General features: G+C 50.0%; 1 protein-coding gene across 2 annotated transcripts; it reads left to right on the forward strand.

Annotated features, from left to right (window-relative positions):
- Window positions 1–3,667: 3,667 nt before the first annotated feature.
- On the forward strand, window positions 3,668–18,473 carry SSTR2 (somatostatin receptor 2). Of its 2 annotated transcripts, XR_006297966.1 has the most exons (3): window positions 3,668–3,813; window positions 8,056–13,291; window positions 18,342–18,473. XR_006297966.1 is itself a non-coding variant. In XM_043585142.1 (2 exons), the coding sequence occupies exon 2, from the start codon at window positions 8,149–8,151 to the stop codon at window positions 9,256–9,258; it is 1,110 nt and encodes a 369-aa protein (XP_043441077.1). In that variant the 5' UTR covers window positions 3,668–3,813; window positions 7,765–8,148; the 3' UTR covers window positions 9,259–10,337. The 2 variants fall into 2 exon arrangements, 1 of the variants encoding a protein (XP_043441077.1); XM_043585142.1 differs by lacking the exon at window positions 18,342–18,473 and having other exon boundaries at window positions 7,765–10,337.
- Window positions 18,474–26,835: the final 8,362 nt, after the last annotated feature.

Here is a 26,835-nt window from a genome sequence, read left to right on the forward strand (position 1 = left end):
TCCGATAAGTGCTGAAAGGGGGAAGGGGATTATTTAATTGCTTTAAAGATATCAAACAAGCCAGTGCTCGGGTTATCTCCTCCCCACCCGCTCTCTTTCTCCGGCTCACGGTTGTGTTACTTGGTTACTAACTGAGCCGCAGAGAAGTCGAGGCAGCCCCAGGTGTGACAGTGCAGACTTCATTGGGCAGGTGGAGAGGACAGTCAAAAGAATAGCCATTAGGAGTCAACGAGGGAGCCTCAGGAAGGCTGCTGAGTACAGGTGGCAGCAAAGTCAATGCCTTTCGAGGCATTCAAAGGGGGACAAGGGGGAGGCGTACATTATCCAGACAAAATCAACAATCGCTCTAGAGTACACATTTTCTGCTGTCAAGGTCAATGCTATTCAACCCCATTCACTCTGCCCTGCACAAGAGACAGGTGCACCTGAGGTGGACTGGACCAGCATTTTTTTTTCCAACCTGACATTAGGCAAGGAGAGATTTCACAAGTTAAGGACAGGAAGGGGGATTTCACTGCACTCCATCTCTGAGATAAAGAACACTGTTGGAGGGGCGCCTGGGCGGCTCAGTCGGTTAAGTGTCAGACTTCAGCTCAGGTCATGATCTCACGGTTCGTGAGTTCGAGCCCCACATCTGTGCTGTCAGCACAGAGCCTGCTTCGGATCCTCTGTCCCCCTTTCTCACTGCCCCTCCCCCACTCATATTTTCTCTCTCTCTCTCTCACACAAAAAAAAATCAACCTAAAAAAATTTTTTTAAATAAAAAGGAACAGGGGCGCCTGGGTGGCTTAGTCGGTTGGGCATCCAACTTCGGCTCAGGTCACGATCTCATGGTCTGTGAGTTCGAGCCCCACGTCAGGCTCTGTGCTGACAGCTCAGAGCCTGGAGCCCGTTTCAGATTCTGTGTCTCCCTCTCTCTCTGCCCCTCCCCTGTTCATGCTCTGTCTCTCTCTGTCCCAAAAATAAATAAACGTTTAAAAAAAACTAATTAAATAAAAAGGAACATTGTTGGGAAGAGGTGGGTCACCCATTATCCTCCTTCCCTGTCCATGAAATGTATGTTTCACCCATTTGTCCCATACTAGGGTTCACTTCAAGGGTGCAGCCTTGAGAGAATAAGGTATTACTGAGACCATCAGGTCTAGAAGGCCTCTATAGACATTTTTAAGATTCTGGCAGCACCCAAGGCAAGCCTCCTAAGTCGATTCTCTTGCTTCTGAAAACCGCCACCTACCAATCCGGACTGGCCTGCCTATTTCCTCAGTCTCTCTCTGCCCTCCATGTAAAGCGCCACTCTCGGATTTCACTAGAGAGTTCCCGAGGTTGCAAACCAACGGGCACACAGAAGGGTGCCAGCTCACCACCCAAGCTGCCTTGAAGGAAGATGATCCTGATCTTCCGGGAGCAATTTGCTCTTGCTGGTACGGTACTCGTACTAAAACAGAAAGAAAAACAAACCAAGCATCGTCCTATCAGGGCCACTGTGGTCGGGGCGGGGGCAGGTGCATAGAGGCATTGAAAGCCAGTGGTTCCTTCTCGTGCAGGTTACAAAACTGTGGTTATGTTTTTAAAGTGTATTTATTTTGAGAGAGAGAGAGAGAGAGAGAGAGAGAGAGAGAGAGAGAGAGAGAGAGAAAGGGGAGGAGCAGAGGGAGAGGAAGAGAGAGAAAATCCCAAGCAGGGACTCCAATGCGGGGCTCGAACCCTCGACTGTGAGAGCATGACCTGACCCGAAACGAAGAGCCAGACGCTTAGCCGACGGAGCCACCCAGGCGCCCCAAAACTTGTGGTTACTTTGTTTTTTTAAACGACACATGTTCAAGGCCTTCAAGAAGACAGCATGATCACAAGGAGAGCAGAATGGGCACTGTGTGGGTCTTCCTTTTCCTACAGACCAGTCGGATCACTGGTTTTAAACTGGAGATGGCAACAGGGGTTGCTGCACCAGCTGCGTGCCCTGGGCATGCAGAGCATGCGGAATTCTGAGCTCCATCCCACTCTGTCCTCCTGGTACCCTCAACACCCCCATCTCTCCCAGCCAACAGTGAGCAGGGACACCCCTCTTCTAGCGAGCCACCTGCCCCAGCCCCTCTACCCTGCACACAGGAGTCGAGAGAGAAGCTGCTTCCTGGATGGTTTGGAACATGAGGCAACCACTCACTCAACTTCCATCTCGCTCCCGGACCCTAGCAGGAGGGATTCAAGCCCCATCATAACCAACAGCTCAGAAAGAGACGAAACCCAAGGAAACCCTGATCCCTCACCCCCTGCAGCAGCTACCCCAGGACACAGTGTGGCCCAGACAGATACTTGCCGCTGACTGCTACCCAACCGGGCACTTTCTTTCCCAGGTGACTCACCTATCTCCAGGGCTCCCGCTACCCGCTCCGCACGCAGCCTCTGGACTTGTCAGCCCATAGACAAAACTGGAATTGGTGTTTGCTTTCTGTTCCCCGTCTTCTAAAAATTGTACCCAGGGAGGTGAGTTTGTGACTGTGCTTGGAGGAGGGTGAATAAGGAGAGGCTGCAGGATCGATTATGACTTATTAATCTATTGGAACAGAAGCTGAATCATCACAGTCAAAAATGAAAACGCTGTAAAAAAAAAAAAAAAGAGGTGGGGGGGGGGGGGCCCTGGGTGGCTCAGTGGATTAAGCATCGGACTTCAGCTCAGGTCATGATCTCACAGTTTGTGAGTTCGAGCCCCCGCGTCGGACTCTGTGCTGACAGCTGAGAGCCAGGAGCCTGCTTCGGATTCTGTGCCTCCCTCTCTCTGCCCCTCCCCTGCTCGTGCTCTGCCTCTCTGCCTCTCAAAAATAAATAAACAGTAAAAAAAAAAGAAAAGAAAAGAAAAAAAAAGAAAAGAAAACGCTTTCCCCGGGGGATTCAGCTCCCACTTCCTGCGTGTCCCCTCACGCACAGCTCGCAGGAGAGGAGCCGAGCTGGGTCCCGCCAACAGGTGCCGTCGGACAGGGTTACAGGCGGGCGACTGGCTGTATGCCTGTGCACCTCCGAGCACGGAAAGCTGGGAGAGGGCACGAGTCCTCTGCTGAGCCTCGAGCTGAATTCTGGAACCCATGTGCCGGCTCACACGCTGGCCCGGAGGGGTGCCGGCCACTGCATGAAGTGCTTTCCCCCACACCCATTTCCTCCCTGCCGTCCCCGCGGCCCTGCGCCCCGGGACGACCGGCTCTGCAAACTTGTCTGACGGGAGATGGCGGAGGTCCCGGCGCGGAGGTCCCGGCGCGGGTCCGGGTCCCCCGGGCCGCCACTCCAGCCGCACGGAATATGCTGGCTGGAACACACCCCATCCTGTGCGAGCGGTAAGAGGGAACGCAGCTCGTGTCCCCGCCACGAGCGTCCGGGAGGCCGGGATCGCTCGGCCCTTCACGCCCCCGCCCCGGCGAGCTCGGCCCCGCAGCCCCCGGCGGGTTCTCCACGAGGCTCAGCCCCGTCCTCCTACGGACCAGCGGGCGGAGCGAAGCTGCCGTGACGTAACCGGGCGGGGGGGAGGCGCGTGGGGAAATGTGCCGCGGGGCCCGGGCTCCGCGGGGCCAGTCCCGGCGACGCAGCCACCCGCGCGCACGCGCTCGCTCGGCCACCCGCGCCCCGAGCCTCAGTCCGCGCTCGGCGCCGGGGGTCTGCGGGCCCTTTGGGCTCCGGGAGGCGCGAGGGGCGAGCGGGAGCCGGCAGCGCGGGACGCCGAGCGCCAGGCGCCGGCCAAGCTGCTGCGCGCCTGGGCGCCCGGCGGGGTTGGGGACGGTCGCTGGGTGCCGAAGAGCCGAGCTAGCCGATTGCAGCGGAAAAGCAAAGGTGAGGCGTGTGTGCGTGTGTGTGTGTGTGTGAGAGAGAGAGAAAGAGACGCACTTGGGCACCTGGGTGCATCTGCGCTGCACGGTGGTGCGCGCCTCGGTGTGCCCGAGAGTAGGTCCTGGAGCGTGGTTCTCCGCCCCTGTGCCTTTTGGGCGGCGATTTTGGTGGCAAGGAACGAGGGCGGGGGCCCTGGAGTGAGTGAGGGCTGTGGATCGTGTGTGCGGGATCGGACGCGTCCGCACCACCGCAGGCTGGTGTGCGTGGCGTGCGCCCTTGTCCAGTCCTCGTCCCCCAACCGCCTCGTCCAGGTGGTAGCTGCGACGGGGGACAACTTCTCTCCCAGCCGCCTGCAAAAGAGCCCCCACGCGAGGAGAGCGAAGCCGGCCGGGACGGGGGTGGAGGGTGTCACTGCTGGGGGCTCCTGCGGGGCGTGCATTCAAGATCCAAGCCTGTAAGGGGCAGGCGGTGGAGCAGAGAAAAAGGGTGGCTTCTCCTGTTTTTCCTTTCCCCGCCTGGGAGACAGATCCCGAGAGGTCTAGGGACTCCTTCCCCAGCACCGGGGAGGAGAGGACAGTTCGCCTATGTTTGGAAAGACCCAACCCCTGAGTGGCCCGCGCCCGGGAGCCGCCGGCCAAGCCCCCAAGCGGCTGTTAACAGCTCCCGGCGGCCCTGATGCCTTGGCCACCACCTCTGCGTTTAGCGACGGGGAGTGCTGGCACGACAGTCTTTAATCTTCCCCACAGCCTCCTGGAAATAGCAGAGGATTCTTTAAGAAACCCTTGGACCTGAGGGCCGTGGAATTGAGTGATGAGGATTTTCTGTGCCAGCCTGGGGAACCAAATGGACTGTCCCCAGTCTCACCTCTCCCCCATGCCCTTTGGTCAGGCTGCCTGGGCTTTCCTCAGGCGCTGTATTGCCGCGGTGGCTAGCACCTGACTATTGTCTCTTTCACCAGCAGGGCTGAACTATGGCTGGCTGGAGACCTACTTGGGTTTAGCTGGCCACTGGGGAAGTGGTGGTGAGGAATGAATGGGGGGCTTGGGGTGGAATGTTGGGAAGAAGGGAAAAGCTGGAGCCCAACAGGATTTAGGACCGCTCCTGATGCCCAGTCCCAATGCCCACACTCGATTCACAGGCTCCCGGAAGGGCAAGGGATACCCCAGACCATTCTCACCCTCCTCTCCAACATAGCCCAGACTCAGTCTCAGAGGAAATCAACAACTAGCCATTGCCAGTGACTAACTCTTAGGCTGGAAAAATAAGGCAAGCAGAATTCTAGCCAAGCTTCCTTGTGCGTCTAACTTAACCCCAATCCAACAGGCATTGATTGCCTAGCATGGGACTCCACTTTCCCCGGGACCCAGATGAAGCAGAAGGTCACTCGGAGACCTTAGGCAGCTGACTTCATTGTTGATGAAATAAGAGTCACTGTGACTTAAACTCATTTCTTCCTTGGAGAGGGCTCCCACTCTGGACTGGCTCGCCAGCTTACCACCTCTGCCACCTTCACCAAGCCCTGAACGCTATGTGCTGCTGCTTCACAGCCTATTTCAGAAAAACAATCACCTCAGGCAATTCCATCCCACTGAGGGAGACCCCAGCCAAAAAGGCAGAGTTAGAGCTGGAGATCAGCATTTGACCCTCCCTCACTGTCCTCCACCGTCATCATCTCGATCTCCAAACCTCTAGACAGCGCTCTGTCCCCCAGAGGTGTTCAGGCTCACCCAGACACTGAAGTGTGACCTTGCATGTTACATAGACGGGACCTTGGAAATGCTAGTGATGAATACGCACCCCAGTGCAGGCGGCTTCAACAGGATTCTGGGTCTGTAGAATTAAAGTACCAATAAGACGGTTAGAATAATAGTGGAAACAACCCAAATTAACCCAGGGATACCCAAAATGGTTTGTTTATAATTTCGGTTTCTAAGAGCTGCCAGTTTATGCTTTTTACCCAACGAAGACATTAAATCCTGGGTCCCCAAAGTACTTTGCAGAAAGGTCAGCCACAGAGCCCAGACCCCACTTTACAGATAGTTGCCCGGTAGGGAAATTAGCATAGAGAGGGTAAACAATTGTGCCTGGCAGTGCAGAATGAATCAGAGGCAAAGGTGGGCAAGGGTTCTCTAGAACTTGTTGGTGGCTAAGTCCCCTAGAGCTCACTAGCAGTCTCTCCAAGCATAAAGGAGCAATCTCCAATCTTCACTCAGGCACCAGGGAAAGTGCCCTGCTCGGGAGAGATGTGTCCACCAAGTGAATTATTCCCACTGTGTGCTGAGCACACCGGCCTTTTACCATCTTCTCTCTTCCTGGAATGACCTCCTTCCTGCCCTTCCTGCTTTATTCTTCATACATTCAAGACCCAGCCTACACATTCCTCTTACGAAGCCTCCTCTGAATCCTTCAGGAGAGGAAGGCATTCTTAAGCCCTTTGTTCATTTCTCCATGCAATTCACACCCAATAGGAGTTGGCTTCCTTGCCTGCCCCCCCCCCTAAATTACCACCTCCTAGAGGGCACCAGACATGCCCTGTTCATTCCTATATCCCTGGTGTGCAGAACAAAGAATCTGCCCACCCACCCCCCCAGCACTGTTTTTTTTTTCATGACAGTAGATAAATCACCTAATTATGTGATGGGCTATTGTTTTATGACTTGGGCCAAGCCAGTGGAGTTACAATTATTCTCTGAGCGCTAACGTAAAACAGGAGTCAGCTGTTTTAAACCAAAGCCCAATTATCAGCCACTAGTTTTCCAGTCCACCGAGCAGCAGATATGATGCTGTGAAAAACGCAGAAGAGTCGAACGTCTTGTGTTTAAATCCCAGCTCCACCAGTTACATACAAGGGAATGGGAGCAAATTACTTCAACTCCCTAAGCCTCGGTTTCTCATCTGCAAAACGGGGACAGTTATCCCACTTCATAGGATGGTGGTGAAGATCAAGGGGATAGAGACGTGAATGAACCAGGTAGTGTTGGGAATGCACTTCTGTGAATGAGCCTGCCTCCCTCACACCTGGCTCCTGTTTTCCTCCTTAACCAGGGGATCCCAGGCAAATCCGCTGGAGTGTTAGAAGATGAGCATTCCGGAGCAGTAACCACCACCCCCCCCCCCCCGCCCCCAGGGAGTAACCCTCCCCCCCAGGGACTCTGTGAAGCATGCGAAGGTCAAGCACTGGGCATTGGAGAAACGAAAACAGAAGAAACAAACTAAACTAAAACATGCATTTTAAATATAAAAGCAAGCCAGATTTTTATTTTTGATATTTAAGACTATAAATTTATTCATTATGTGAGTAGATTTCAATAAATTAGAGCTAACTCAGATGGCAGAGGAAAAAAGGGGGAAAGAAGATTTTTTTTTTTTTAGTTCTGATTATGAGCTCAGCACAATGCCAGGCATTTCCACATACATTTCATCCCTTAACCTCCATGATGCCCCCATTTTTAAAAATATTTATTTTGAGAGAGGCAGGGGAGGGGCAGAGAGAGAGAGGGAGAGAGAGAGAGAATCCCAAGCAGGTCCCATGCTGTCAGCACAGAGCCCCATGCGGGGCTCAATCCCATAAACCGTGAGATCATGACCTGAGCCGAAATCAAGAGTTGGACGCTTAACCAACTGAGCCGCCCAGGTGCCCCGTGACGCCCCCATTTTCACAAATGAGAGAGAGTGAGAGTGGTCGTGTGGCACGAGGTCACACAGGCTTCATGGTGGAACCCTTCTGCTTTACCTCTAAACTCTGGGATTTTTCCACTTGGGATTTTTAGAATGGAAAGACTCCAAAGCAGTCGGCAAGTCAGTGGAGATGTCCTCACAGGGAAAAGGCCAAGAATGCCCATGTCAGACCCCTCAGAGTCAGTGGCGGGACTTCATGCTCTGCCTCTTTACAGTCTGGACCAGTCAACTTCTTAGGAATCAAAGTCCTTTTTTTTTTTTTTTTTTTTTTTGCAGCCTCAGCCATGTCCCACACATGCGTCACCAAAGATGACAAGGTCAACCATGATGACCCGACCCAAACAAACCCTTCCCTGCATCTCCCTACTCCCCCCCCCCCCCCCGTGGAAAAACAACTCAAAGAGTCTGCACACTGATAAGAATGGGTGGGTAGCTCTAACGCTGATGCAGAAAGAGAACACGCTTTTCGACTGCAGGGCATGTCTGAGAGGGTAAACCGGAGACCCGGAAAGCTGGCGTGAGTGTAAGCCTCTGACTGGTGGACCCGTCTTCCTTTTTCCCTTGCAGATGTCACAGTGGATCCTTTGCCTCCAGGACACCTTAAGGTGAGAGTAAGATCTCTGGCTGGCTGGAATCGGCCTAGAGGAGTGTAAGGCAGCCATGGACATGGAGTACGAGCTACTCAATGAGAGCCGCCCGTGGCTTTCCCCTCCCTTTGACCTCAATGGCTCTGTGGTGGCGGCCAACGGCTCCAACCAGACAGAGCCATACTATGATCTGACCAGCAACGCAGTCCTCACGTTCATTTATTTTGTAGTCTGCATCATTGGATTGTGTGGCAATACGCTTGTCATTTACGTCATCCTCCGCTATGCCAAGATGAAGACCATCACCAACATTTACATCCTCAACCTGGCCATCGCGGACGAGCTCTTCATGCTGGGTCTGCCCTTCCTGGCCATGCAGGTGGCTCTGGTCCATTGGCCCTTTGGCAAGGCCATCTGCCGGGTGGTCATGACTGTGGATGGCATCAATCAGTTCACCAGCATTTTCTGCTTGACAGTCATGAGCATCGATCGATACCTGGCTGTGGTCCACCCCATCAAGTCGGCCAAGTGGAGGAGACCCCGAACGGCCAAGATGGTCAATGTGGCTGTGTGGGGAGTGTCTCTGCTGGTCATCTTGCCCATCATGATCTATGCTGGGCTTCGGAGCAACCAGTGGGGGAGAAGCAGCTGTACCATCAACTGGCCAGGTGAATCTGGGGCATGGTACACAGGGTTCATTATCTACACCTTCATCTTGGGGTTCCTGGTGCCCCTCACCATCATTTGTCTTTGCTACCTGTTCATTATCATCAAGGTGAAGTCCTCTGGGATCCGCGTGGGTTCCTCCAAGAGGAAAAAGTCTGAGAAGAAGGTCACCCGGATGGTGTCCATAGTGGTGGCCGTCTTCATTTTCTGCTGGCTCCCCTTCTACATATTCAATGTCTCCTCCGTGTCTGTGGCCATCAATCCCACCCCAGCGCTTAAAGGCATGTTTGACTTTGTGGTGGTCCTCACCTATGCTAACAGCTGTGCCAACCCTATCCTGTATGCCTTCTTGTCTGACAACTTCAAGAAGAGCTTCCAGAATGTCCTCTGCTTGGTCAAGGTGAGCGGCACAGATGACGGGGAACGGAGTGACAGTAAGCAGGACAAATCCCGGCTGAATGAGACCACAGAGACCCAGAGAACCCTCCTCAATGGGGATCTCCAGACCAGTATCTGAACTGCCTGAAAAATAAATAGAATAAAACGCCAAGCTCTGCCAAGTGGCAATATGCTCCCTGCCCCCATGCCTTCCCTTCCTCTTGCCCATCACACCTGGCTTCTAGAATAGGGAATTGCTCAGCATGAGTCCAATCAGAGAACAGTGTTTGAGTCTGCTTGTCTGAGTGAATGATAATGTATTAAATTGATTACCTCCCCCTTAAAGCGAACATTTAAATGCAGGCAGACAATTCCAAGTCAGGAGAAGAAGAGATCATGCCTGGGTATGATCTGTAGAAATGGTGACGCTCAACAAAGATAGGAAAGTACGTCTGCATGTTCAAAACCTAATATGTAATCTTGTGGTCTTAACGTTTATACTTATCTATTCTATTCCTCTCTAGTCCCTGTACAGTCATTCCTACGTTCCCTGTGTTCAAGTACACGAGTAGCGAGTTGAAGTGTGCATAGTATAGGTGGACATTTGTTACAATATGGAACCCACAGAAGTGGACTTACCATGAAGCCAATAAAGTTTAAGCTTCAGGGATCTCACATGCTTGGGCAGTATTTTCACATGACCACATGTTTTCGTAAAAAAATTGTAAAAGGAAGATATTTTTGTATTCTTTTTCTTAAAGACATCTCCTTAAAGCTTCCAGCCTCTCAAACCCACCTCTGCCCCCTGGGTATTTGCTTCTATTTAATTTCCAGCAAGTTGGATCAGAGTGAGAAAGGCAAAGGAGTTATTTGAGGACCCAGACTATAAATTCATGTGTTTTCTCTCCTTAGATATAATCAAAGAATCATTCATTTACCCAAAAGGACTTAAATGCTTGGCGGGGGGGGGGGGGGGGGGGGGGGGGAGGGGGGGCGTCGATTATTGTATTTATCAAGACAAAGCCTGCTTTGTTGTAAGATTGCATTTGTTCCTTCTTCATTTGCTTTGGTCTTTCTTAGGGAGCCATGGAAGGGGAGGGTGGAGGAAATCACCAACATGACAGGCAAAAAGTTGACTGGAATTCTTGTGGGGAAACCATTTAATCCTCCCCCACCATGAAAATAAATGAATAAGAATAAAACAAGATTACACCTTGATGAGAAACCACGAAATCCTTCTTTTAAAAAAAGGCAGACAGGACTTCCTAATGAAAGAAAGTGGAAATACAATCTAACAACTCTTTGATTTTTTTTTTTTTTAAGGAGTTGATACAAAGCTAGGCACTAAGAAAACCACAGTACACACTAAAGACCCAAGGATGCTATTCCTGAAACATAGGCATGGGAGCCAGCCAACCAAAATGTAGCAGGTAGGGGGTGCCTGGGTAGGAGTGGTGGCGGGAGTCCCATCCCTCACAGGTATGCCTGTGCCACCTTCCCCGCCCACCATATACAAATTGAACATCGACCTTCAACGCCACAGACTCTGAGCTGTCCTCAAGCATGGTCATAGACAGGCACTCCACACCATCGGTGACATTTTTCTGTGCCTGAAATGGTAGATGGGCTCACGTACAAAGCAGTAAGAGACGAGATGATGCCCATTTCATGAGCAAAATTTCCAGGGTATGAAGATATAACATGTGGGTGTTTGTAAGGATGCCATCATCTCTGGGTTTCTGTGAAAGCCTCACTCCCTGAGTGTCTCACGTATAGATTTTACCATATTTAAAAAGGAGCCTTCCTCTTCTGGCTCCCTAAGCAAGGCCCATTTGACAGAATGACTAAGAACCCCACCTGTAGCGTTGCTGTTAATGTGCCGCCTTCGTTCTGTCTATATTATTCATGCCACCTCATTCCCGAAAGGACTCACTGCGGCCTAGAAAAATGTGCTCAGTAATATTATGATAGATAAGTAAATCCACGCAAAAACTAAAAGAGGCACAATTATAAGATGAGACTATAGGAAAAGCCGTGACCCAAAAGTGCACGCAGTAAAATCCCACACTCTTACTTAAGGAAAGGTCGGCTATAAGTTCCACTCAGGACTTCTTAGCAGCCACAACTGACAGAAGGTGACTCTTCCTCCTCTTCCACCATAAAAACAAGCAAAGATTTGGAAGGAAATGCTTTAAACCCGGCTTTACCAATACTAGTAATATGAGACATTCCCGGGTCTTTGAATAAATGCTGAGTTTTTACTTAGGGAAGTGATTCCAAGGGACCAAGAATTAGTGGAAATAATTTCAGGGAAGACGGACGAACTCTGTAGCACTCAGGCCCCTGCAATCAGACGCTCCCTCCAAGGGGGCCGGGGCCCACAGCAGCCGCCTAAAGTCTTGACACAAAATGCATATCCAGATATACAGTCGCTGCTCATCAGCAGGGCGATCATTCTAAGAGTGAAGCTATAATTCTCTCCAAATAAGCAGGCAGGTTGCTACTGGATGAAAAGGAATTCTCCATTTTTCAAAATCTCTCTTTCAAGGATAACTTGTTCTCTGGTGGTTTTCTTTCTTCCAAAAGCGGGAATCAATAGCTGTTTTAATTTAAATGTTAACATAATTTTAATTCCAAAATGTCAGCTTAGCCTCAGCTCAGCATTCAATTATGAATATAAATCTGCTGGATGCTGGGAGAGAACAAAAAGTAAGGCACTCCAGTGAGTTTAGGGCATCTGATCATTTGGATTATGCAAGCTACTATTTAACCTACCCATTCGCATGGGTAGTTAAGAGCTGGTTAAACCTAAGTGGATCTGGTGAGAGAGGTATCAGGAGAGATAACAGGACATTGTGGCCTGTGTTGGACAACGTTAGCTTGTGTTTCAGTAACACGGAGTTGAGGAATAGTGAATATTTGGTGGATTTCGTGCCATAGCTTGGGACAGTCTAGGCGGCCAAGGAGAAGGACAGTGGGTAATGGAAGGACACTGCATTTCCTTCCTTTGTTTTTGGAAGGAGGAGAGGTGGGAGGAGGAGAAGGGGGAGGGGGAGGAGGAGGGGGAGGAGAAATCATGACTCTTCCTTAGTTGTAACTGCTAGGAAATCCTGAGTGGAACTTGTAGCCAGCGACCTTTCCTTAAGCAATAGCATGGGATTTTTACTGCACGCACTTTTGGGTAACAGCTTTTCCCTTTCCTATAGCCTCGTCTTAAAACTGTACCTTTTAAAAAAATTTTTGCATGGATTTATTTATCTACCGCAAATGGCATGCAGAGGAGAAAATGCGGGCTGGTGGGTGGGGCTTCCAGAGCAGGCAGTAAACTGGAGTCTATTTGCTCACACAGATTTAATCTCCAGTGTTGATGGCTGACCCTTTCAGCCCCAGCTGCCCTAGATAGGAGCACCTCGCTGGAAAAGTGGACAGTGTGGTCACTGAGAGAGGTAGGAAGGAAATGACTGTCGAGATACGTGTTGCTAATCAGCTCCAAATGTGACGGTTCGATCAAGACAGCTAAGTTACGATGGAAGGCAGAGATGAACTTTGGCCTTGCTGAAGGATGATGGCAAGAGAATCATCAGGTCTCCATAGACGGTTGGGAAGGCCCGATTAGTGTTTCTGGAATGTGTGTCATCATAAAAATCACCATAGGCAGCGAGCAAGCCAAGCATTTGAGATTTCTAACAACTTGTAATCAGTCACCTGTCTGATCCCGAGTTTTGCCAGATTCTGAAACACCACATTTCCTATCACAGGTCCGTCCCATCAGAGCAAACCTTCACCTAAGTGGTTGTTCGGCTCCTAATGTGTGAGTTTCTTGGAATATCCCCATAGGCAGCGTCTCAAATTCTTCCCTCTCGCAGCTCATCTGGAAAGGAGGCACCAGGGACTGTATTCTACTTATGGCTGAAAAGCTTCCGTGGGTCTGTTACTCCAGTCGGCAGACCGTCAGGGTTGGAAATAGCAACTCCGGGGCAAGTGTTCATGCCTCCTGCCCCTGCAGCCCACTCCGCTTCTGTGAACTCAGCAGTGACTGGACACAGGCCGATCGCCTCCGTTTTCTCGTTTCGAGGCCACGTGCACCCGGACTGTGCTACACGACACAGGTCAATATTAACCAAGACTTAACCACGCCGACTAGGATACGATGGACTCTCCCTAGGTTAAAAGTGAGTATAATATTAAATGAAACGCCGTGGCTTGCTCCCTGGGTCAGGGGACAGAGACTGTCTGCGTGAGAACCGATCACGCAGACTCAGCCTCCGGGTGGGTGGAGAAGGGGAGACACTTTTAGCTTTTCGTCCCTCTCCTTTCCTGGCATTCCTGAAGGGACAGAAGAAGACCTCTCTGCCAGGAGACTGGTGTCTGGTGAGGAGAGGTGGCTCACTTTACCCCTTAGCCTGTGAGGACTGGCCAGGCATCAAATCGCCCTGTCCTTGTAGGAGAGCCCGTGGAGTGTGACAGAGGCCTACTCTGAAGTGGCGTCCCATGGCCTCTCCCGCTCCGTTCTTCAGTGACTGGGCCTCTAATTCCTCCAGCAATAGAGCAGCTCCCTTTGAAGGGCAGTCACTAAAGAAGGAAAGGTGGAAACAAATCAGACCGCCTCAGCCCTGCACACAGGAGACACAGTTGTCCCAGGTCCTTATGAAGATTAGATCACAAAATGGCCTGGAAATTCCTAGTTTCAAAAGAGGAAGACCCACGGTCAGCTCTACCGGACCATCTGTCGACCCGCCACTGGGGACCTCAAAGGTGCAGCAGTGCCATTCCTGGGCGATGCTCCCTCTTCCTCACTGAGGGCTGGTGCCCAGGCAAGGGAGTGTGGTCATTACTGAGAGAGCAGACATTTTCCCTCATGGGGTGTTATTTTTTTTTTAATTTTTTAAATGCTTATTAATTTTTGAGTGAGAGAGACACAGCGTGAGGAGGGGAGGGGCAGAGAGAGAGGGAGATACAGAATCCGAAGCGGGCTCCAGGCTCTGAGCGGTCAGCACAGAGCCCGACGCGGGGCTGGAACCCACGAACCGTGAGATCATGACCTGAGCCGAAGTCCGATGCTTAACAGACTGAGCCACCCAGGCGCCCCGTCATGCGTGTTATTTTTAACAAGAAACCCAACTGTTTCTTGCACAACATAACCAAGGTCTCGTTGTTTTGTGAGCGTTCACCAACGTCCTACTTCTCAGTGCAGAGGGACAGCCTCCTAAGGCTCGCTGCGCTCTGTGCCCTCGGACACACGCACCCCTGGGATGCAGCGCACAGGGCAACACAATGCAGCACACGTGTGTCCCACACATGAGGGACACACGCACATGCATGTGAGGCACACCGTGGTGCACGCACACATGCTCCCACCCAGTACACCTCCTGGATCTTGTGGGCAAGACTTCCGATGCAGGGATTCTCCAAGGCTTCCAATGGAGGGAGAGAACTGTAATTTGACTAACTCATTGGGAGTCTACAGACATTCACTCATTTTTTTTTTTTTTATGGCAGGGGGCGGGGGGAGATTGCATATAAGCTAATGTTTCACGCACACAACTCCATGCCGGATCATAGAGTGCAAGCCGGGACCGCCTGCTGTCCCTGCAAATAATGGTCACCTCAATTTCAAAAAAAGTAGAGGAGTTGGCAAAACCACATCCCCGCTGGTTAAACAACATAAAGCACATGTCCTGCTAACAGCAATACTCTTGCATAAGAAAAAACATAACCATCTCTGTGCAGAAAAATCACTCAAAATGATTTTCAAATGGGTTCTCATGGAGGACAGCACTCTAACACATATTTCTTTCTCCCGTGCTGCTTTTTAAAATTTTTTTTCTCACTGAGGGGTAACCACCATACAATACTGCATTAGTTCCAGGTATATAACGTGACAGTTTGATATTTGCATATATTATGAAATGATCACCACGGGAGTCTACTAAGCATCCATCACTACATGTAATTACAGAATTTCTTTCTTTTTTGTGATGAGAACTTTCAAAATTCACTCTCAGCAGCTTTCAGATAGGCAATACAGCATTATTAACTATAGTGGCCATGCCGTCCCTTACATCCCCTTGACTTATTTATAATGGAAATCTGTATCTTTTGAACCCCTTCATTCATTTCCCCCACTGTCCCCTCCCCCCCCCCCCATCTTCTGCATCTGGCAACCACCTATCTGTTGTCTGTATCCATGAGCTTGGTTTTGTGTTTTTTGGTCTTATTTTTATTCTTGTGTGTGTATGGTTTGTTTTTTTTTTTTAGATTCCACATGTAAGTGAAATCATATAGTATTTATCTTTCTCTGATTTATTCCACTTAGCATAATGCCCTCAAGGCCCATCCATGTTGTTTCCGTTTCTTGGCAACCATAAATAATGCTGCAGTGAACATGGGGGTACATGTACCTCTTTGAAATCCTGTTTTCATTTCCTTTGGATGGATACTCAGAAGTTAGATGGCTGGATCATAGCTCTATTTTTTTTTTTTTTTTTTTTGAGAGAGCAAGCAGGGGAGGGCAGAGAGAGAGGGAGAGAGAGAATCCCAAGCAGGCTCCGTTCTGTCAGTGCTGAGCCCGATGTGGGGCTCAAACTCATGAACCCTGAGATCATGACCTGAGCCGAAATCAAGAGTCAGACGCTTAACCAACTAAGCCACCCAGGAGCCCTCTATTTTCAATTTTTTCAGGAACCTCCATACTGTTTTCCATAGGGACTGTGCCAATTTACATTTCCTAGCAACAGTGCAGAAGGGTTCTCTTTCCTCCCTAAAACATTCCTTTCTTGGCTTTTGGATAATAGCTATTCTGACAAGTGTGAGGTGATATCTCATTGTGGTTTTGATTTGCATTTCCCCGATGATTTGTGATATTGGGCACCTTTTTGTGTTCCTGCTGGCTCCCTGTATGTCTTCTTTGGAAAAATATTCAGATCCTCTGCCCATGTTTTTAATCAAAAATTTTTATTGTTATTAAGTTGTAGGAATTCTTTATATATTTTGGATACTAACCCCCTTATCAAATATATGATTGCAAATGTTTCTTCATATTCAACAGGCTGCCGTTTCATTTTGTTGATGGTTTCCTTTGCTCTGCAGAAGCCTTTTAGCTTCACATTGTCCCAATTGTCTATTGTCCCAATTTTTGCTTTTGTTGCCTTTGCCTTGGGTGTCAACTTCAAAAAATCATTGTCAAGACCAATGTCAAGGAGCTTACTGCCTATGCTCTCTTCCAGGAGTTTTATGGTTTCCAGTCTTACTTTTAGGTCTATAATCCATTTTGAGTTGATTTTTGTGTGTGCTGTAAGAACACACATTCTTTTGCATGTGGCTGTCCAGTTTTCCCAGCACAACATCATGTACCGAAGAGACTGTCCCTCCCCCGTTGTGTACTCTTGGCTCCTTGGTCATAGGTTAAATGACCACACACATGTGGGTTTATCTGTGGGCTCTCTATGCTGGTCCGCTGATATACGGGTCTATCTTTATGCTAATACCAGACTGTTTTGATGACTCTAGCTTTGTGCCCCCATGCTTCTTAATAAAAATCAGGTTGAACACTTTGGGGGAAGTGGAGAGGCTTGGCCACCAAGAAAATGCACTGCAGTCTCTTCTTCAGGCATGAGCATACCCCCACAAAGAGGCTCTCCAATATCAAAGAAGTCTTCCCCTTGTCCATGGTTCCACTCCAGTCCACTCCGTGGTTTGGGAGATCCACGTCAGCTCCTTCTCTTTACTTGTTAAGTACTGGCCAGTATGTGATGAGGAAGAGAGCTGTGACGCCCACCTGCAATCTAGACGCTTCCGGAGCAAAGACTGGATAAAGACCCACTTTGGCTTCACCTTAAATGCTTTTTAGCAGAGTAAGTCTCCTAAAACTTCTAAACTCCCAGGTGGATGGGCATGGTAGTATGTGTCGCAAGCTTGCTCTAGGAGGCAACAGATCACAGATGGTTCGCTTTTCCTCTGGGCCTTCACACGACCACCTTTTGCATTCTCCTAGCTCCCAGGGCTTGTCGTATTCTCAGCTACGCAGCACGTGGCCTCTGCTGGGAGCGGTCTTTGCAGCCGAGGGAACCCATCCCTCCTCACCCGTTAAACAGAACATTTCTAGTCCAACTGAGCAGATACAAAATCCGGTTTGCCATCAGCAACATCGTTCTGGGCTGTTGGGTCATTGTGGAAATGGGTGTTTAGGGGATCCGGCATTTCAAGGGCTTCCTTTCTGCCTCCGGGATCAGTGAAGTCAACTCTAATCGTCGGAGAAGAACAAAAGTGGGGCACTGAAGGGGCGGACAGCAAAGCCTGTTGTCAGAGTTGGGCTTCACCTTCAAGGATGCCAAGGTCAGCCGAGGTCCAGGTACTCTGGTAGCATTAAGAAAGAAGTTGGGAGTGGGGGGGGGGGGTGCCTTTGATCAGGGAGTCTCACATTTAAAACTTCTAGCTCATCAGAGTTCCTGTTCCTTAGTTTATTTTGTGTGTGCTGTGTTTGTGTGTGTGTGTGTTTGTTTTAAGTTCCACATATAAGTGAAATCATATAGTATTTATCTTTGACTTATTTCACTTAGCATAATGCCCTCAAGGTCCACCCATGTTGTTTCCACATCTTGGCGACCATAAATAATGCTGCAATAAACATGGGGGTGCAGGTACCTCTTTGAAATCCTGTTTCCTCCATCTATCTTTCAAAACAGTGTTCTCTAATATTTATTGAAATGTATATATATTGAAAATTTTAAAACTGCCTTGAGAATTCCACAATACCCACCTTGGTTTTTTTTTTTTTTTTTTTTTAAGTTCATTTACTTATTTGAGAGAGAGAGAGAGAGAGCAGGGGAGGGGCAGAGAGAGAGGGAGAGAGAACCACAAGCAGGCTCTGCACTGTCAGCGTTAGAGCCCGAGGCAGGGCTGGAACTCACTACCTGAGCTGAAGTCAGGTGTTCAACCGACCGAGCCACTCATTCGCCCAATGTCCACCTTTAGACAATAGAAAGACCTTAGTTTTCACAAAATGAGAAAATGAGAACCGACTCTGAAGGAAAGAGTCAGTAGAGACATTTAATCCTATGGGTGGATGGTACAGAGCCAGGCCTCAAACTTTCCCCATCTCTCCCCTCTTCCGGTCGTAGCATGGCCTCAGATGGAAGCGGTCTCCTACACGGTTGAACAGGAGAAAACAGTTCCTACTTAGCACAACCCGCCATTGAAGGCTGGTTTCCCATCTGTTTGGAGGAGGAAATCAGCCAGCCCAGCCACACAACCAAATGCCATGAGCGGCCTCCACGGTCACCCTATCTGATGATAATACAGGGCAAAGGTAGACAATTCTGCTCTCCCAAATGACGTGAAAGCCTTTTCTCCTGGGAAAAAAAAAAAAAATCTCCATTCCAGTTTCCAACAGCCTGAGAACCATCTCAGCAAGAAAAAACAGAGTCAGTCAATGGTATGGAGTTGACTTTGACAATTGTTCAACGACAGTTTCACATGTATGGTATGTTTCCTAAAGTGTACTTACTCTCTATTTTGTAATCTGTCCGTCACTCACCATTAAACGACAGCAGGTTTTTACAAGCAGCGGATCAATCGTTATCAGAGACTGAACATACTTCATACACAGGCACTCACACTGCGTTTCACCCCCTCTGTTCTTCTGAGCGGTGCTGACATCGTTGTTTCCCGAAGGTGGTGGATGTCATGGAATTCGAGCCTTCAGGCCCCCTCCTACCCATCTGTGAGGGCTTAATGGGAGTTTTCTTTCTCCTTCCATGCTCTGGACACAAGGAAACATGGGACATCCAAAAAAGCCTTCGGGAGTCCAACTGCAAAACCCATGTCAGTGACATGGTGTGATGGCTGATTTTAATATGACAAGCTTAGGTATGCGAACAAGCTATGTTTATCATTCTTGTGGTACCGTGAATGTGGTTATTCTCGTGAACGTGTCATTCCTGCATGTCCGGTATTGAGATGAATTTGCTAAAACTGCTTTGGCCTTCAAGTAAGCTCTAACTAACTTTGTGAGTCTGTATGTGTCTCTGTATGTCAGATAAACTTACCTCTGTCTTTGCTGTTCTAATTGATTGTGTATACTGGAAAGCAAGAAGCAAACGTGGCTTTTAGTAACCGTGTTGCTTTTTTTCTTCGCAAGTGTTCTGTTCTATAAACTACCTTCATGTGAAATCATAGTCTCCATGGGCGGGACTCAGAACTCGCCTCTGCTCCCATCTACCTCTGAAAAAGACGCTACGTGTTCAGGAAAATGGGCCACAGTCCCAGGTCACGAGATAACCTGCACTTTCCATGTTTCCCAAAACGCTGAACTGGAGAGTGTAGAATTTCAGAATTTTTTTTAAAACTCGAAACCCAATGAAAAGCCTACAAAACGTTTTCTAGATGTCTTAGCAATCACTCGGTAGCAAAAGGAAAACAAAACTTAAAACCAGACCACCACGGCCGAGTCCCATTTGGTCCACAGACTGATCCTTAATGACCGGATCTGATGTCTTCGGGATTCTGGCCGAGTTTAAAGAGCATGGCTTAAGTCACGGTAAAGCAGATGGTGAAGGGGGGTGCTCCAGAAATGCCGTAAGGGCACGGCAAGTCTTGCAGATGGCAAAAGTGATTACAGGGAAACAGCGGGTGTTTTAAAATTAGGTCAGAGAACTTTTTGTCACCTTCCCATCGCCTTTTCATTTACTCCACATCAAAACATGACGGATATTTCTAGCTGCTTAAAACAGGGTCTTGACCACAAACCAGACTGCTGAAACCAGAAAAGAAAGCAAGCCAACATTTGCGGCGTTCACGAGGTACAAGCTCTGTTCTAGGCGCTGTGTATACGTCGTCTCATTCAGTTCCCGCAGGAGCTAATCCCCATGAGTACCACCGTTACCCCCACTCGACAGACAAGGAAACTGAGGCACAGCGAACTCGCGGCACCAGGCCAACAAGATAGGCGACCTCCAAGCCAGTGCCGGATACCCCCGAGCCCACGCTTCCTTGTCTGCAGGGCAGGGATAACACCACGGACCGCACAGAGTTGTGCAAGGGACTCAATGAAAGCAAGTGTTTTAAGTGCTTTATCACATTGTCAGGCGCACAGAGGTGCCCAGTACACATTAGGTTTCCCTCACCTTCAATCACGGCAAAAAAAAAAAAAAAAAAAAAAAAAGACCAGAAACGTTTTGGTTGTTAAACAAATGACCATTTTCCAAACTGGCTAATATTAAACTATAGCTTCTAATCCTGCCATTAGTGGAGAGCTTAGCTGGCACTAACAAAGCCGAGCATGTGATGCAAGGTGAAAGCCAGTCCAGGGCAGAAAAGTAAATGCATTATGTGTCTGCCTGATAAGGCGCTACATGCTTTCTGTCTACACGGGGTGTTCCTTTCTGGCGAGGGGGACTTCCTGCCAGTGCAGTGCAGGCTTGGCAGTCAAGCCTAACTAAACTTTGGTCCCCTTCAGAACGGACCAGGAATATAACTTGTCACCTCCCTAAACAGAGCCTCATATTATTGAAACATTCTAGAAACTTAGCAGGTCACAGCATGTTACAAATGGCTGAGTCGATTCTGTGTTTTCCCTCCAGGGTGAGACCATGGTCCACCTGGGGTCTGGTGCTAACCAGAAGGAGAGGATCACGCCATTGATCTGGGGTCCATAACCATCTGTGTCCAGCTGGAAACGGGTTTTAACGCGAATGTAAGGAATGAGCCGCGTACAGAGAGGTGTGGGCAGTAAGGGAATCAGCCAGGGACGGAGGAGGCGCCGGGACACTAGATACAGGTGGAAGCCTTTACCAGCCCTCAAGCTGAAGGGACGAGGGGATGCTGTTACCAGAGCCCGGTGAGAGGCACAGCCACGGGGGAAGGTGGGACTCAACGGGAGCTGTAGCTGCACAGGAACTCAGCCAGGGTCAGGGTCAGAGTGGACCCCTTTGATCTCGGCCCGTGGCTGAGCTCCACCAGAGCCACAGGGCAAGAGAGCCAAGGGAGGCAGTCCGCAGAGGTCCTCCACGGTGCCCAGAGCAGAGAAGGGCACAGAACGGACGGAATGGCAGGTGGGAGGCACGTGGAGAACCAGCAGCACTCCAGTGTGTGGGGTCCCAGCCCTCTCCAAGCAGCCCACGGTCTACTGGCGTAGCTGAAGGGCGTTCGGTAAAACTCCCACCTTAGGCACAGACACAGCTGGGGGGGGAGGGGGCCCTGGGGACCCTAGGAGCACTCCCTAATTCCTAAGAGGATAAACTGGATTTCCAGAAAATAACCACTGGATGGCGTCGATGCAGCCAAAGGGGTCCAGGGTCCGAGTTCCATCCACATAGTATTCAAGGTGGCCAACTCCCAAAGGTTTAATTCTGCGTCGGGCACTCGCATTGCAGAATACGCCAAGGTCTCCCTCTGCAAGATACCAAATCGTCCGCACAACTTGCCAAATGTGAACGTCAAGTAGTGTGCTCTTCTGCTCCCCCCACCTAGGCAGGGTATTCAGTACACTTTAACCATTTGTTTGCATTTGCTCCCCAACTACATTTGCAAGTACCCGAATTTCACATTTCCTCGGGGCTCAAGACCGAGCATCTGTCATCTAATCCAGTCTGGGGCCAAGCAGATGAGAGAACAAGATGGTCAGAATGGACAGGAGTTTTTGTTTTTCTTTCCTAATTCCACAAGGGTCGTTCAAAAATGCAAACGGTTCACCTAATAACTTGGGGGGAGAGGGGAGGGCTGGTCAGAAGGTGAATTCCTTCTACATTTCCGAAATTCAAGGAAATCTGATTATTTTCTTTCTCTTCTTCCTTTCGTAGGAATTCTAAGGTAAGGTGTACTTTGAATATTTATCGATACGTCAGCATACGAATAAATTATTACAAAGTTAAATTATTGTCTGTGCACTAAAAACATAGTGAGCGTCTACTGTGTTGCCAGACATTATTCTGGAAGCTAGGAATTCAGTGAGAGGAAAGGTAGACCAAGTCTCCCCTCCTTATTGCAGTGGAGACACTCAACAAACAAATAAAGGACCGTGAACTCTCAATATAGTGACAGACGCTCTGATGAAAATACACGGACAGCCAAGAGGATAGTTAAGCACCCAGGCCCTGAAGCCAGTCTGGTTTGCGTCTCAGCTCTGCTAATTCTAAATGATTGGGGGCAAATTATAGACTCTCCCTCGGCCCCAATTTCCTCCTCAATAAGGTAGACATAAGAACAGGATCCAGTTCAGAGAGTTTTATGAATTTGGAGAATGAAGTAAGGTAGTCCGTTCATATTCAGAATCTGTAACAGTGGCTGGCATACAGTGAGCCCCTCATAAAGGTTAACCCTTCCCACTTTATTTTTTTTAATTTTTTTAATGTTTGTTTATATTTGAGAGAGAGACACACAGACCACATGATGGGGAGGGGCAGAGTGGGAGACACAGAACCTGAAGCAGGCTCCAGGCTCCAAGCTGTCAGCACAGAGCTCGACGCGGGGCTCTAACTCACAGACCGCAAGATGGTGACCTGGGCCGAAGTCGGATGCTGAATGGACTGAGCCACCCAGGTGCCCCTAACTCTTCCTACTTTAGATGAGGGCGGCCCAGGCAGGCTTCTCAGAGGAGGCAACCAGCCTGTGAAGATCTGGTAAAAGAAACGGCCAGAGGGAAGTCCTTAGGGAGGAGTGGGCCCACAGCCTGTTCACGAAACAGAATGCTGGTGAGGGAGGAATAGAGGGCTGGGACCAGTGAGGCCTGCAGGGACTTGGTGGTCTTTGATGGGAGCTGCCTTCTGCCCTCCAGGGGCAGAAAGCCACTGGAGGTTTGAAGCAAAGGATGCATGACAATGGACGGGTGGAGGTGAAGGACAGGAATCTATTGTAGATCAGGGATCAGCGAGCCACGATCCATGGACCAGACGTGGCCACTCTGCCTGCTTTTGTAACTAAAGTGCTATTGGAACACTGCCATGCCCACCGATTCACATCTTCTCTATTCCTAACCCTGCTACCGAGGCCTCGTTGAATAGTGAGAGAGACCACAGAGCAGGCAAAGCCCACTGACTCTGGCTCTTTCTAGCAAAAGCTCATCGACCCCTATCTTGGAGGAAGAATCCATAGGGCTCGTAAATGGATGGGGTGTGGATGGTGAGAGGAGAGGGTGGAGGATGATTCTGGGTTTCTAGCCCTGACTGGGCAGTGCCATTTCCTGAGATGGGGGTGCCTTGGAGGAGAGTGTAGGATGGGGGGGCGGGAAGAGAGTTATTAGTGTGGATGTGTTAAGTCTGAGATGTCTCTTAGGCAGCCAAGTGGAGATTCTGAGGAGGCAGCGAGGGGTCCCGCAAAAGCTCAGGCTGGAGTCACACACGCAGGCGTCACCTGCAGACACGTGTTCCCTGCCCTCTATTTCCACCACGGGCACAATTCCCACACGACCGGCCACAGTGACCGCCTAACCCTGAGGGCCAGGAGGGGGTCACTTGGTCAGGGAATGCAGGGCAAGAAGGGACCGGGGCTAAGGCTCGAGCCTGGGCCCATCTGACGCCTGAAGTCAAGCACAGGAAGAAGAGCCAGCAAAAATGATGGAGAACTGCCTCGTGAGGTAGGTGGAAAGGCCCCGGGGCACGTCGCAGAGGCCAAGAGGAAACAGTGTCCACAGGCCGCAGGTCAGCTATGCTGAAAGGCCCAGGAACAGAGAAGCTGCTGGAGCTGGCGAGATGGCCAGGAAGGGCCTTGCACTGGATGCAGCGGGGGACGTGAGAAGCCCTGATGGGTGGAGCGGAGCAGGACAACAGGAGGTGACTGGAGACGTCTCCTCCTGACGAGGAGACGAGAAGCAGACGGGGGCTGCAAGAAGGCGTGCAAAGGAGCGCGACGCTTAAGATGGGAGACACCAGAGGGTATTTTTAAGACCCGGGTTCCCCGCCCGCCCCGCCCCACTGTCTGAAAGTGGAGATTCCTACAGAGCCTTTCGTTGGCCGACACGGGGCAGCGCAGGGAAGCAGTTACCACTGATGCTAAAAGTCACCTCTCGTAGTCTTTTCTGATATCTTCGGAGACATCTTGCTAATAGACACACAAAACCCAGCACAGATAACAGCCTGGACGCTCGCACAGTCCAAAGCTGGGGCGGCCAGCCGGATGCGGGGATGCCGAGTGTGGTCCCTGGAAGGGGCTGGACACCCCTGTCGCCGCTCAGGTGCGCTGCCTCTGTAGGGGCCTATTCGCGCTTTCGGCCTGTTTATCATAAAAGTGAAACTCCTCCTCGGGTTTCTTTTGGTTAGCGAAAATGGTATGAAGGGAGGTCTTTCTTAAAAGTGAAGGGGCCTGGGGCGCCTGGGTGGTTCAGTCGGTTAAGCATCCGACTTCGGCTCAGGTCATGATCTCGCGGTCCGTGAGTTCGAGCCCCGCTTCGGGCTCTGTGCTGACTGCTCGGAGCCTGGAGCCTGTTTCACGTTCTGTGTCTCCCTCTCTCTCTGACCCTCCCCCGTTCATGCTCTGTCTCTGTCTCAAAACTAAATAAAAACTTTAAAAAAAAAAAAAAAAAAAAGTGAAGGGGTCTTACACGAACTTTCAAAAAAGCAGAGGATGCCCGTCATGGGAAGGATCCTCCTGAACCATCTAGAACCCTCTCTCCTTATATGAGAGAGAGAAGGAGGTGAAGCTTTCGAGAAGTGGGGAGTGAGATCCAGAGGCCAAGTAGAGAGGTCAAGGGAGCAGGAACACTTTGTTCTTTGTAACAAGAGAGAAGGCGGGAGGTCTAAGTTTCTATTCAGGCAGGTTGGTAGATACAGCAGATTTAACATGAGGACATTCGTGTCTGATTACTTTGATTTTCTCAATATGTACAAGAAAGGCTCATCCGCTGTGGAATGGTTGGGGAAGGGAAAAGCCTGTGCATCGGACTTGAAAAGAAGTCTAAGGGGAGCCTGGGTGGCTCAGTCAGTTGAGCGTCTAACTTCAGCTCAGGTCATGATCTCACGGTCTATGGGTTCGAGCCCCGCATCGGGCTCTGGGCTGACAGCTCGGAGCCTGGAGCCTGCTTCGGATTCTCTGTCTCCCTCTCTCTCTCTCAGAAATAAACATAAAAAAATTTTTTTTTAAAAGAAAAGTTTGAGCTTGCTACAAAGCCACTGAATTTTTACGTTTATTTGTTTTGAGAGAGAGAAAGAGAGAGAGAGAGGGAGCGCATCTGTGACCAGGGCAGGGGAAGAGAGAGAGGGGGAGAGAGAGACTCCCAAACAGGCTGTGTGCTGTCACCTCGGAGTCTGACCTGGGGCTCAATCTCACGAACTGTGAGATCTTGACCTGCACTGAAATCAAGAGTCAGGCGCTCAACCAACTGAGTCACCCAGTGCCCCTAGAGTCACTGTTAGTTAAATACCTTTTGTCTTCTCTCCAGCATCCAGCACAGGGCTAGTTAACACAGCAGCCACTCAGGGCGCCTGAGTGGCTCGGTCGGTTGAGTGTCCAACTCTTGATTTGGGCTCAGGTCGTGATCCCAGGGTCGTGAGACTGAGCCCCTTGTCAGGCTCTGCACTGAGCGTGGAGACTGCTCGGGATTCTCTCGCTCTCTCCCTCTGCCCCTCTCCCCTGCTCATGCTCTCTCTATAAATAAATAAGTAAACAAACAAGCAAACAAACAACACAGTAATTACTCAATTACACGCCAATCAAGGACATAACATTTGGAGCATGAACTCTGCATCGCCTATCACCATGTTTTAGTCAAGGTACTGAGAACGTGTGCACCCCGGACGTCCAGGCTCCTGTGGTCAGGTGTGATAGCCTGCCTGGCTATTTGTTGAAGGCGGAGTCTCCGGAATCTGCAAACAGCTGAGTCAAACAACCAACCTTTCCACCGCAAACGTCAGCTCTAGCAGACACGAGCTGATAAACACAGCTATAAAGATAAGCCGGCGGGACGACTGCACTAGGCTCTCTCCATCCCAATGGCATCTCAGCCCAGAACGTCTGAATCCCACCAGGGTTCAGGTGTGGAATCCAGCCTTCCTTCCAAGCCCCTGACATTCCTTTTATCAACACGGTGTGTCCTTCACCGGCTCAAATCCTCCTAGCTTTCCTCCCCTCTCTGTTAATCTGCTGAGGGTGCCTCTCCTTTTTTCCTTCTCCTTTTCCATCTCTTCTCGCTCAGTCAGAATTAATCTCACTTTCATGTTCCCACGCAAGCTTCCATCTTCTACTTGTTCTTTCTCCTCCGGGGGTGCCCGGCCCGCATCCCACCCCAACTCTTGGGACAGGATGCCCTCTCTCTGACACCATCATAGCGGGACAGTATCCTGCAGGTTCACCCTTCAGGCTGAACACTGACATGCCCGACCCACGGCCACCCAGCACCGTTCATCAAAGGAGAGGTCCTGAAACAAGTCGGTGAGGTGGGTGTGGGATGAGTGAGAACCGTCTTAGGCAATTGATGGGAGAAGGTCCTTTCGCCTTTTCCAATGCATCCTCTGAGCAGGTACTTTGTGATTCTGTGACACTGTGCATGGCACCATTCATTCATCTTGCAAATATTTATTCAATTGTTTAGCCCGGGAGCCAAGGTCTCTGGGCCTCTTTCCTGGATGCTAGACCACATGTGGCATCAGGGAAGGAGACCAGTTAAGAACCCTGCAATTTAAACATGATGCTGCCTTGCTTTCCATATTTCTATTAAAAAGTAAGGATCAGGGTGCCTGGGTGGCTCAGTCGGTTGAGAGTCCGACTTCAGCTCGGGTCATGATCTCAC

Source organism: Prionailurus bengalensis, chromosome E1, assembly GCF_016509475.1.
Source record: "Prionailurus bengalensis isolate Pbe53 chromosome E1, Fcat_Pben_1.1_paternal_pri, whole genome shotgun sequence".
In the NCBI taxonomy this organism is placed as follows: Eukaryota; Metazoa; Chordata; class Mammalia; order Carnivora; family Felidae; genus Prionailurus; species Prionailurus bengalensis.

Excerpts from the sequence above, each read along its gene's own strand:
- SSTR2 (XM_043585142.1), top strand. The coding sequence starts at position 8,149 with ATGGACATGGAGTACGAGCTACTCAATGAGAGCCGCCCGTGGCTTTCC.